The sequence below is a fragment of the Sprattus sprattus genome (assembly GCF_963457725.1).
Source record: "Sprattus sprattus genome assembly, chromosome: 16".
NCBI lineage: Eukaryota > Metazoa > Chordata > Actinopteri > Clupeiformes > Clupeidae > Sprattus > Sprattus sprattus.
This window is the reverse complement of record NC_137914.1, coordinates 24,449,936-24,463,388: the sequence shown is the minus strand read 5'-3', so window position 1 is coordinate 24,463,388 and position 13,453 is coordinate 24,449,936. Positions and strand designations below refer to the sequence as shown.

Here is a 13,453-nt window from a genome sequence, read left to right as displayed (position 1 = left end):
TGGCAGAGGTGGCAGAGGCTGTAGATCACCAGGCTACAGACCGTAAATGTAAAATATCAGCAGTAATTAAACAAATGTACTGATATTAAATGTACTACTAACATGCCATTATCAAATTAAAGCCAGTGACATCAGTATTTTGGTTAATTTCACGATGTATAGGCTACCGACAGTTAGCATACCAAGCTAGGTAGCATTACCATTAGAATTGCATGGTAGATATGCTAAGCTATCGGGCTATTCCCCCACCCAGTGCCTGTGGCTAGTCCGAAAAAGGTGCATCTAAATCGGGTAACTTCGCTTGGCGAGCGGGGGCATGTGGAGGGGGAAAATGGGCCTCATTCTCTAGCGTTCTCTCTCTCTCTCTCTCTCTCTCTCTCACACACACACACACACACACACCCCCCCCCCCAATGGACTGACATAGATGTTTTATGTGTTTCATGTGACAATTCAAGTTCATTGTTTTATGTGCTTAATGTGATAATTCAATGGTGTGTGTGTGTGTGTGTGTGATAATCATGGTATTGGTAATTGTGATAAATGAAATAGTATTACTACTGATTAATTAATAGGGTCATTATTCCATTGTTATCATACCACTGAGCTTTAACATAGAAGTTACTGCCTTCTGCCTTAGTATGACAAATCAACATTCCGAAGGCAATGCTAAGGCAGAACACAGTAACTTCCAAAAAAGGTCAAAGGTCAAATTTGAGTTAATTTTTTTCTCAATGAATAGATTAAGACAGGCATACACTACAAACTGTGAAAATTACAACATTGTAGCTATAACCACATTGTGTGGACATTAGGATAACTTTAAAGCCATTTTTCTCAGTTTCACACTCTGGTGAGTTACTGCCTTTTGCCTTAGCAGGGCAGAACAGTGGTCGGAAGCAATGTACTGTTTGCGGTTTTATATACAATACGGTAGCCGTAATGCTGCAAACGGCACGACTTTGTAGTTTACCAAAGTCATACTAAAACATTTTGACAGGGCGCCGTGTACCACACAAAATCGCGTCGAGGTCAGTAAGCACAACCAGAATTAATCCATATATAAAGCGCTCCGGATTATAAGGCGCAATGTCGTTTTTAGGCTTTTAAGTGCGTCTTATAGTCCGGAAAATACGGTACTGAAGACCAATAGAAAAAAACACAGAAATGTTGGACTACTGAAAAGTATGAACGTACAGCACTCAATACTTGGTCGGGGCTCCTTTTGCATGAATTGCTGCAGCAATGCGGCGTGGCATGAAGGCAATCAGTCTGTGGCACTGCTGAGGTGTTATGGAAGAGCAGGTTGCTCTGATAGTGGCCTTCAGCTCTTCTGCGTTGTTGGGTCTGTTGTCTCGCATCTTCCTTTTCACAATACCCTATAGAATCTCTATGGGTTTTAGGTCAGGCGAGTATGCTGGCCAATCAAGCACAGGGATACCGTGGTCCTTAAACCAGGTACTGGTACCTTTGGAAGTGTGTGCAGGTGCCAAGTCCTGATGAAAAATGAAATCTGCATCTCCATAAAGCTGGTCAGCAGAGAGAAGCACAAAGTGCTCTAGAACTTCCTGGTAGATGGCTGCGCTGACCTTGGACCACACAGTGGACTAACACCAGCAGATGACATGGCACCCCGAACCATCACTGACTGTGAAAACTTTACACTGGACCGTGTTGGCTCTTGAAGCACTGAATCATGCTGCAGTCCACTCCTTGTGAATCTCCCTTGAATGGGCTTTGTTTCACAATCCTCTCAAAGATGTGGTTATCCCTGTTGCTTGTGCACCTTTTTCTACCACATTTTTTCCTTCCATTTAACTTCCCATTAATGAGCTTCGATACAGCACTCTGTGAACAGCATACTTCTTTAGCAATGACCTTTTGTGTCTTACCCTTCTTGTGCAGGGTGTCAATGATTGTCTTCTGGACAACTGTCAAGTCAGCAGTCTTCCCCATGATTGGGTAGCCTACTGAACTAGACTGAGAGACCATTTAAAGGCTCAGGAAACCTTTTCCGTTGTTTTGAGTTAATTAGCTGATTAGAGTGTGACACCATGAGTCTTCAATATTGAACATTTTCACAATATTCTAATTTTCTGAGATACTGAATTTTGGGTTTTCATTAGCTGTCAGTTATAATAATAAAAATTAAAAGAAATAAACACTTGAAATAGATCAGTCTGTGTGTAAACAATCTATATAATATATGAGTTTCACTTTTTGAATAGAATTACTGAAATAAATCAACTTTTTGATAATATTTTTATTTATTGAGATGCACCTGTATGTAGGCTGCAAAATGCCCCCCTTTAAAAAAGTGGCAAAAAGATAAGCTTAGACAAATTGAATCAGTACTGACACAGCCAACGTTTCATTTCAGAACTTTGCCAATTATGTCATACTTATTTGAGCTTGAAAAAAAGCTAAAAGGTGATTGACTGAATTCAAATGCAATAAAGGATTAGTATGTATTGTTGCTATGACAACTATACATTTATTGTTATTCATAATTTCCCTGTACGTCCCACTGGTGACACCAGCGAGAAGCCGCTGTTAATCAGCTCTTATCCATCTAGGATAGCTCCGGAGCACGTGTACAACACAATCTACAAATGTTTTCAAGTTACGATGCTTTCTGGAAACGCTCAGAAATTGTAAGATGATTTGCAAGAGGGATTCTACAAACTAATTAGGATAACAATGCTTTTGGGAAACCAATCCTTAGTCACCACCCTAAAGACATCTTTTGCAGCAGTCAGTCATTACCCATTTTCCTACTGTTGTAAGACAATAGCCTTTTGAAGCCCAGGCCCCTGTAGTTCTCAGCCTGGCATGCCAACAGTTTATTGAATCTCCAGACAAAGATTTTCTTCTAATTGTGTAAAGTTGATAACGTTTTTGTTAATTTTACAATTATATATGATATATTATTTCTAGGGATGTGAAATGATTACAATCATGATTAATCAAATATTACAGATTTTCTCAGTATATTTTTGTGAGAACTAAAATGTTTATGACAAAAGACGGATATATACATTTAACATGTTTTCTTTTTTTATTCATGAAAAACTAAAATAATGGTGCTGCAACTCAGCAGTTCTTTAATAATAATATTTCATTTTATTTGTAACGCACTCTTCATTCAAAAGAATCTCAGAGTGCCAAGTCTTTAGCAGTTCTCTTTGGTATTCCATATGGAACATTAATATACCTTCATCCTAACTAGAATTCGGGCTTCTTGGCTATTGTATAGTTGAATAAAATTTGTATCTTTTTAAATCAAACAGAAATAGTTTGGGCTTCTAGCCATTGTTTTTATGGATGGTTGAACATTTTTCTCTTTTTTGTCAAACGACCATTAACCACACCATGGCACAATCTAATGCCTCTAAAGGCCCTCTTAGCTAGTCTTCCTTTCGCCACCTGGTGAGGCAAACTAACTTGTTCACATTCTCTAACAGTAAAGCTGACCGCTTCTTTTGCACAATGTGTCCTGCGACTGACAACAGTCTTTCACACGGCACTGTGGATGAAGGAGTGGCTAGATATATTTGCGAGCCCTTGTAGCTAGCTATCTAGCGAACTATGCTAACTAATCAATCTAGTTGAGAGAACATGGTTCATGTCAACTACTATTATTACCACTACTAGTACCATACCTAGGGCCCCGGCCCATTACTACCACTTCACCCTAGCACTTCGCCCTTCCACTTCGTTTGCGCGTTCGCGTGAAGGGGTAGGGTGTCCCAATTATTTTGGACCGAAGGGGAAGTGTTGTTCAACCCTTCAAACGACCCCTTCAAACGGAGTGTGATCAGAACCAGACTACGGCTGAAGGGAAAGATTACATTTCCCAGGATGCCTTGCGATCCCCTTGGTAACCAACTGACTCTAAACATTTTAAAGAAAGATGGCTGCCAGTGCAGAAAAAGAAGTTTACAAATCTATGGATATCTTCGCAAAATACTATTAAAAAATTTGAAACACATCGGGATATTTAGCTGATCATTATGCAGAATAATATTCCTTACAGTTGAGTAGAATATGATTTTTAGAAAAAGGTCGCTATTTTCACAAATGAACGTCTGAATGACCTCCGGACAATAAATTATCCCTTACTTATTATACGGCTCTTCAGAAATGTTCCAAAAAGTACCGTTGATTTGAATGGGCCATCCCTACGTCATACCCTACATTAATTCCTGCTAACAGACCGCTGCGAAAAGATAATGTCCGCTGTCATTGGCAAAAATGTCACATTTTGTGAATAGGCAACCAACCTACTCCCGAGTATCCCAAGGTATGCATAAGGCACAACCTGAGAGCAATAATCTGACGATTTGATACACAGCCATAGCATTACATCAGTATCATCATTTTACAAGCAACTTATGACTACGATGATGACTGTGAAATACTTTCAGCAACAAGCACGCACATCCCTTGAAAAATAACGTTACTAGCAACTATCTTGCTCCACACTGCTTTGTTAGTGTACTGTACTCCAGATTGGCACCATCCTAGCTGGTTAGCAAGATAGATACTCCAAAGACGGAATAAAGGATAAGAATAAAGAATATTTGTAGGTTATTAGCTAGCTTGAAATATTATATACCGATTTTACCCAGCGGTGAAAGAACAGACGAGTCTGCAAGGTTGTGCTGGTTGCATTTAATGAAGAGGTTGTGGGGTTTTGAATTTTTTTATTGAGACCTGTATGCTTTTGCTTCGATTATTGTTTTGTCCCCTTCGTTGTTGATCTTAAAGTAACAGTGTGCAACAATTATACTTCAGGATTAGGGTTAGGATAGTTTTACCCTGAAATAACAGCTTGAAAAAAATTGGGGCGCTACAATGACTTTTAAAGCAGCACAACAGATCAATAGCTATTCGCTAAAGGTATGCTAGCAGCTAAAACTAACGAAATCTCTTGAAATGTGCTGACTTTGACATTATGACAAACTAGTTACTCAACGACTGTCCTTACACTGTCAAACATCAAGCAAGTGCAACATAAGACAAAGCAAGACGGCAAATAAGCTACTTTCTAGATCGGCAGAAAGTAAACAAGTCAGGTCGGCGGGCTGCGGCAGGCAAAACAACAGAACGCAGTTATATGCCAATGGACCCTGCAATGGCAATGGCACGGAGGCGATTCTCCATATTAAAAGTCATTGTAGCGGCCCAATTTTTTTTAAGCTGTTATTTTAAGGTTAAACTGCTTATCCTAACCATAATCCTGAAGTATAATTGTTGCATAATGGGGCTTTAATATGGAGAATCGCCTCCGTGCCATTGCCATACCAGGGTCCATAGCATTATAAATGCTAAATGTAAGATTGCCTGACGCCGCCCGGCTTTCTACTGTCTGCCGAACTAGTAAGTAGCTTATTTGCCGTCTTGCTTTGTCTTGTGTTGCACTTGCTTGATGTTTGACTGTGTTAAGACAGTTGTTGAGTCACTAATTTGTCATAATGTCAAAGTCAGCACATTTCAAGAGATTTCGTTAGTTTTAGCCGCCAGCATATCATTAGCGAATAGCAATTGATCCGGAATGCTTCTTTAAAGTTTTGGATATATCCTTCCACTGCATATTGCAGTCCATTTTGCCTTGATCCGGAGAACATCGCGGAGATATTACTCCAAAAATAATCACATTGGCAGATGTAGCCCTTGCCCCGTCCTCGGCATGGTTTTGGGTTGAGTCCTGGGAGTTTTGTCGACATAGCAACAGTAGCTAAGGGGGTGGGGCTTTTGCAAACGGTCAGTTGTGGGTATATTGGAAGCTCATTCTGCATGCGTTAAATGCGTAAAAAAAAATAACGAATTAATCCTGTAATTTAATCATAACGCCTTAGGCGTTATTTCCCATAATTATTTCTGACTGCGGGCCAGTTGTTACTTTCATGATTAAACATTTTCTACTGTGGAGAAGGATATTTAATGTCAATCTTCATCTAAATACAGAATTGATCTGCCAGTTCTGACAAAGAATTTGTAAAGATAAACTCTGATTCAACTGTAAATCCTCACATGCTCTGGGATGTGACTAAAAGTTTTACAAAACGTAACTGCACATCATTTGCTTCACATATTAACACATCTAATAACAAGATCATTGCTAAATTGGAACAGATAATCCTTAATCTAGGGAGGGCAAGAGAAAGCTATGACAATATAGACAAAGAGTTGTTACTTGTGATTATACCCCGGAGACAAGAAATACTCTGACTGGCTGTGTCTTGTTATACGAAAATACTCCACCTTTTTGTCTCCCCCTCGTCACATAATTTATACATTGCATTTAATATACACATAATGTTCTATGGAGAACATGATATGAGCACTCACATTAGGATGAATACCACATAGTTAGCAAACGGAGGTATGGAGATCAGTAACAGTGGGATGGCTTTGATCATGTCGCTACGAAACTAAAAGATGAAAGTAAAGAAAAAAAGTAATTAGACCAAGCCCAAACAAACTTGAATAAAGTTATTTTAAATAAAATAATGTTCTAGGTGTGCTTCAAAAGTGAACAAACCTGCCTGAGTTTCTCCATCTCACGGTAAGGCAATGTCCAGCGATCTGTATTGTTGGCAAGCATTCTGGTCCTAATCCCTCTTACCTCTTTGGCATCTTGAAAGAAGAGTTGAAATCCTGCAAGAACAGCCCAGTATTTTGAGCAAGTCAATTTTGAGGAAAGAAAGATTAGAGAAATGAAGGGAGGGACCTCAGATTTCACTTTCAATTACACTAGTCCTGGCTCTATTAGGACGACAGAAATACCCATTTTCATGACTTCGCCACATGACTTGAGGAGTGAGGTTAGGAGGGAGAACATCATTGGAAAAACAACAAAATGTCAGGGATGAGCTGGATGGGTAAGTGTAACAATGTCATGGGGTAGTAGTAGTTGTGAACAGTACAGCTATTGTAATCCAGTCCAGATCCAAGTGTCCAGTCAGTTATAAGTGCCTTTTATTAACCCACAGGAGGCAGAGGGTATTTCCAGATATTGATGATGTGTGCATGCTGATATTCTTGAGAATTTGAACAACTTCAAAGGTGCTGGCAGGCTCCTAGCGTACTCCAAACTCCAAAGAAATTGTGGGCAGTGTATCACTAGAGTCGTCCACTCCAACCGCCTCTCCCTTGCAGTAACCAAACGGTTTGGCCAAGGTGACGGAGGCTTAAGGCTATTTTATGATTGAAAGATATCTAGGCTGTTTCCATCAGCATCTATTAATTATTAACCTATGTGAGGCAAATAGACCCCTAAAGGGTTTTGAGCTTTTGAGCTAGCTGAAAGGCTAACCAATAGTATTTACTCCCTAAGTGGGGTGTGTGAGTTAGTTAGTTAGTATAAACTAACAATAGTATGGGGAAGCTCCAGAAAAGGGGGAGCAGACCAGAGAGAAGCACTTACCTGCCTGCATCCCTTGTAAAAGAAATTACAGATAAGTGGGCATTTTTAACACCAAGTATAGAGCTATCAATCTATGAGCGCACACGCACACACTTGCTAGGCTATTTATTGTATTTAATACAAAACTCTCTGCCTGTTGTGTTAACATGTGGTTTATGTTTTGGTGTCCATGTGCTTTTGCCCCAACCAGGGGCGGTGCGTGCCAATGATGCCAGTGACCATGACAAAAGACATGGGAGGATGAGAAGTTCAGGGACAAATTACCTTAGGTAACACAATATTTTAAATCAAGGAATTCTTCAGTGGAAGTGGAAGATATTTCTAAAAATGTTTCAAGTTGATCTGATAATGTTTCAAGTGCTGCTGAGCCAAGTTTAGCTAAAGCTAGCAGCAGCAGCCAACTGCTACTACAGCACCAACTATCCCTGTCTGCTTTGCTTCTACAAACGGGTGAGCCATCATGTACCACAGCTGATATCCGGAACAATGACACCTGCACTGACGACTCACATGATACTGCCATGGTCATCATCACTGCTCAATCACAGCTGGATGATAACAAGAGCAGTGATTTCAACAATATGAGAAACACCAATGGTGAAACAGTGATCAGTGAAGACCCAGTATTATGGCTTGACAAATTAACAGATAGAGAATTGAAATTGTTAAAACAGGACCTGTACATATTTGCAAGGGCGTAACCACAAAAAAAAAAAAAAATGTGTTAAGTGCATTGTCTACAATTCTATATGAAAATTTGCACATTTAGAACATAGTTTCGAGGACTACATTGACCATTTGAATTCACATCTAAAGGAATTGTGTAATTTCTCAGAGACAGTGACTGCCCCTCCACTTTGTTTGGTGAGTTGCTTACTGTTTACTGACCTTAAACACACCTACCAATTACAATTATGCTTTTCCAGTAGTAGCCTACTGTAGCAAATATGAAAGCTTCCAATGGGCGAAAAGACCACATACCCAAAGCATGTTTATGTAAATATTAAACTAATTCTGTACTTGAACAAATGACAGACTTTCTCCTTAATGAACATAATATTTACTGCAAGAGGCTGCTCTTTCTTGAGAAGAGCTTCAGCTTGCACACCTTGCATCCTACCAGACATATTGGCTGCCCCATCGTAGTTTTGACCTTGTAGTTGTGAAAGTGGGAGATTTAGGCGAATCAAAACATCTTTAGCTACACTAGCTATGTTTTCTCCAGTAGTGGATATGACCTGATACAGGCCTATGAATTTATTTCTGGGCTGCAAGTTTTTATCAACAAAGCACAGACAGAAGGACTCTTGCTCAACTCCTGCTGCATCCTGTGTGCCATCAATTATAAGGGAATACATGCGCTGAACTCTTCTTGTTAAAATGTGTCAATGTGAACTCATGAATATGAACTTGTTCATACAAAGTTGCACAGGCATCCTGAGGGTTTCTACCTTTTTCCATTATAATTTGATCAGTTAAATCGAGTAGACTATAACATCAGATAGATAACTATCATTTTATGTAAATGGAACTCTTTAAAGAAGAAGATTCAAGGTTTCTGGGGAAGTTCTTTTTATGACGCTCGCGGAGCTTCAAAGGCTTATTGACAACAATAACAAACTCGTTTTATTTGCTTACACATTTAGCTCGGTATCAAGTTACTTACTGTCTGAAAAAAAAACCGCGTATGCTTGGCTGCTGGGCTAGTTTTCTCTGCTTTTTAGGTAACCTCAAATCCTCCATTACTCTATCTTACTTTCTTTGCGCTCTTTGCGACTGACAAAAAAGTATTAGGTAACCATGCCAACGCAGAAAGACGTGAGGTGGTTTCAAACGAAATCACATGTGTACAATTAGGAGGGGGGATTCACTCACTTATGTTTTTCTTAACAAACGGAAATAAATTGAAAATAAATAAGACATGACAAGAGACCGATCCATTGCAGGGTTCATAAAAGGAGAACATATATTTTACGCTGTATATTGGGGGGGACAGGTTGGTATTTTCTCAATATTGGGGGGGACACGACCCCCAAAAGAATGCGTGGTTACGCCCTTGCGAACTTTCAGTTGAAAACATTCAGAAACAGAAGTATAAAGAATTAATCAAATGTAACAAGTGACATTGTTTTGATCAAGTAATCAAAAAAGTAACACTACTATCACACTGCACTCAAATTTTTCAAATTATTTACGTTTTAATTGTTAAAGTCATAAACTCACAATAAATATCAGTTTCACATAACATTAAGTATGTGTGTGTATGTGTCTGGATGTGTGTGGGGTTGGATGGGATTGGTGCTTTGGTGGATTTCTTTTTAAAAAACATTGTTTTTTGCCCAGGGCCTCCAATTTGCTAAAACCGCCCCTGGCCCCAACCTATGTCAGCCTTGTCTGTTTTCCCGCCATTATCAGTAGTCACATGTTCACCAGACCAATTACTCAGGTGTTTATACCTGGCTGTTTTTCATTCTTGGCACTGAGTCTTTAGTCTTGAGTTTCTGGTCTCGAGTTTCATTCATTCCAGCACGCTGGAAATAATTCTGGTCTTGATCTCCAGTTTTGTTAGTTTTTTTGCTGTTAGCTGACTTTCCTTGCCCTGTTTATTGTTCTGGATTCCTGTATTTTTCTGCCCTGTTTTTTTTATTAAATCTTCTGAGCTTTGACTTTATTCTGACCTTTTAGTTTTTTGTCTTCATCTTCTGAGCTTCAAATTATTTCTTTTTTGGAGGGAAAATAATAGAAAAAGTTCTTTGCACATTTTATCTGCACTTGGGTCCTTCTTTGCTCAGGGTGATACCCACTGGACTCCAGTGTTATCCAGCGGCCTGGGTTCAATTCCTGACTCCAGCCTGACACAATGGGTTTAAAGTTCTGCTACAGTGACCGGATCTATGTTTCTGCCGCAGTGGTGTGGGTTGGGCAGACCAGACTACAGTGATCAGCACGTGCCTTTTAGCAGTGCTCTGAAATGGAATGCAAGTTTATATATCAGAACAGAATTTCTAGATTTAAGTAAGAATGCTGTTTCAGATGACACAGGGAGCCTCTCTGGCATCCACCTGCTGAAAATAAATGTCCTTCTTGCAGCAGAGTGTTCACAATAACGCTGACAAGACCTCTTGAACATTAATGCACTTGTGAGATGTACACTTTATGCAATGTAAATATACTGTAAACCAGACAACTCACCGTTCTTATATGCGGCCTCTGCAAACTTAAAATAAGCAAAAAATACCAATTCTCACGGAAATGGCCTTTAAAGCATACATTCAGACTTGGGGAAAGTCCTGAATAAGGCCATAACTCAGTAATGACACATTTATTACTAACAGAAAAGTTGATGATGGTATACAACTTACCATTCAGAAATGTACGGTACAGAATATAAAACTTTGGGAAGCGCTCTTGGAGAAAGTGCTCATATTTTTCATTGGCCCACTGTAGTCTTACTATGATGGGTTTGCCTAGGCCTTCTCTGGCTTTCGATGTTGAAAAATGTTGACACAGTCTTAATCTGTGGGAAGAAAAAACAGACCAAGGTTAACTGGCTGGTGATTCATGCAAATAAAGTTTGTTTGCAAACCGTTTGATTCAAGCATTTTGCTCGTGCCACTTCAGTATTGAGTGTTACTACTAACAGAAGAACTAATTACTTTTAACTACTTACTAACTAACTAGAACTAACTACTTATTTCTCGATTGAGATGGAATTGTGATTAGTTTGTAACTGCATAATGAAGAAGAATTTGCTGCAGAAACATGGCAGCAAGGTCCTACATGCCCGAGGTAGGTCAAGTTTGACTCAAGCGAAATACCCAAGCAAATGCAACATCTAAACTCCATTATGCATAGGAAAGTACCTGCTCCTCAGGGCTGTGGCTTATTGTGTGATAGATCACCCAGTCACCCTGGACAGATGATGGGCATGCAACTGTCAGATCATTTTCAACGGCACTTACTGAGGGGTGGATAAAGCTCCAATGGAACAGTCCTTGGCTGAAACAGCAGATCTTTTTAATTGGAGACTAGTTCACAGCCAAGAGGCTGGTGTCCGTGGGGGGCATGGTCCCTATTGCTGGCAAATAACCTGTGCAAGAATTACACACACCTCACTAATAGAGATGAACATCTTGAGCAGCAACCCTGAGACCAGCAAACCCATCAATGTCAGAGAAAGCTGGTGGCCCTGACCACCAGGCAGCAAAAAAAATAAAACTCTAATGTCAGCTAACGCATTTATTTATTTATACATTTACATGGGCAGTGCTCAGTGTACTACCAAAACAGATTATAAACCAAGGGCTCGTTTACATTTGCAGTAACAGGAACAGAATTGAGCACAAATGAGCTTGAGGTCATAGAAGAGTTGGCTGGGGACAAGGGAAACAAAGAAGATGGGGTAAGCAGCCAAAAAAACAAGGTGGAAAATGCAGGGGATGATGTCGAGAATGGAGGAGTTGGAACAGTAAGAGAAACAGGAAGTGACAGAAGGTGAGTGAGAGGGTTAGGGGTTAGGGTTAGTGAGTGAGAGGGGAAAATCCTTTGCAGAGTTAAAGACAGTGATTCTGGCGAGCGGTTGTTCAAATTTGAGCTCAATAGCCAGTCAAATAACCCCCTCCCTTCCGTGCTTCTGAAGCGATGTGTTCATTGGCTGGAGCTGGTTAGGGCTGGGTTTGAACCACTCTGTTGCACACACTGAACGGGCAGCAAGAGGACTGTGAAGAGCAATTTGCTAAATTTGACAAAAAAGTGTGTTGGATTAAGTTGTCTTAGTAGTGTAATCATGCCGATGTTTGTTGTGAACACCAATGTGGCTAAAAGTGCGATTCCCGAAGCTCTCCTGACTGAGGCTACAGATGAATTGGCAAAAGCAATGGGCACACCTGCACAGGTGAGACTGTGGTGCTGAATTTCAATATAAGAGGACGTGTTTTATGAACAGAGGTCTGTAGAGATGCTAAATCCTGTGACTCCATAAACCTCATGGAGATTGATCGGTTCATGATGATGAGTTTACGCCATAACCTCCATGCACGGTTTTGATATAACGTAAATGTAAATGTGAAAGTATGGGTGTGTTTTTGTGTTCATCCACAGTATTTTGCTGTAAACATTAACGGGGATCAGATGATGACGTTTGGCGGGAAGAAAGATCCGTGTGCTCTCTGCTCCTTAGTCAGCATCGGGAAAATCGGAGGCGCGCAAAACAAAGAGTATTCCAAATTATTGTTTGGTCTGCTGAATAAACACCTGGGCGTCTCCCCTGACAGGTAAAGACAGATAGAATGAGCTATAAAACCCTCTTTCCTGACGATGTCAAACTTGTGTGTTTGAAACTAGATTTTCAGACTTTATGGTTCTAATGTCAATACCTTAAGAGCATGTGTTTTACATAATCCTATGTACAAAATTGATCTACACACACATGTAAATGTACACAAGAGGACAATCAAAGTATAAACTAGCAACATTTTTCCTGGTCCATTGCACAGATCAGTTAAACTGCAAACTGTATAATAAGTCGTTTAGATTTGTTCTTATGATGTCTAATGTAATGTCTCTGATTTGGTGGGAGAAATCAAGGTCATAAACCCTTTAAGGGCTCAGGCTAAATATATTTCTCCAATCGGAGTTGATATTGCGTCATCTAGTTAGTAATGGACAGCTGAGGACCTATAGCTTTTCCAATACATCTCTTGGAGCTTAAGGAGGTCACACCATCACCATTTATGTATAATTGTGTTCAGTTTTCAGAAGCTAGTGATAATGGTATCATTCTGGAGTTGACAATTAGCACACTACACGGGGAAACACTAGACACAGCTGCAGCACACAAAGCTATTGAAAAGGTACCTGTAAAATGTTGAGTGTACTTTATTGCCATATTTCTTTGTTCAGGATCTACATTAACTTCACTGACATGGATGCAGCAAATGTGGCTTGGAACAACTCCACCTTTGGCTGAGAGAAAAGAACAACTCTACCTTTGGCTGAGAGAAAAGACCAACTCCACTTTTG

The 13,453-nt window shown here is 39.9% G+C and overlaps 2 protein-coding genes across 2 annotated transcripts in view; one reads left to right on the top strand and one right to left on the bottom strand.

Annotated features, from left to right (window-relative positions):
• The window catches only part of letmd1 (LETM1 domain containing 1), a 44,816-nt gene that overhangs the window by 13,240 nt on the left and 18,123 nt on the right, over nucleotides 1-13,453 (bottom strand). Inside the window, exons 2-4 of the mRNA XM_080854316.1 lie at nucleotides 10,795-10,949; nucleotides 6,548-6,663; nucleotides 6,355-6,437 (exon numbers count right to left, since the gene is read on the bottom strand). Of these exons, the coding sequence (XP_080710442.1) occupies nucleotides 6,355-6,437; nucleotides 6,548-6,663; nucleotides 10,795-10,949 (354 nt within the window). The remainder of the gene's footprint in view (nucleotides 1-6,354; nucleotides 6,438-6,547; nucleotides 6,664-10,794; nucleotides 10,950-13,453) is intronic.
• Nucleotides 12,219-13,400, top strand: LOC308377125 (macrophage migration inhibitory factor-like; the record flags this gene model as incomplete). Its single annotated transcript, XM_080853689.1, has 3 exons — nucleotides 12,219-12,326; nucleotides 12,533-12,705; nucleotides 13,334-13,400. The coding sequence occupies 3 exons, from the start codon at nucleotides 12,219-12,221 to the stop codon at nucleotides 13,398-13,400; spliced, it is 348 nt and encodes a 115-aa protein (XP_080709815.1).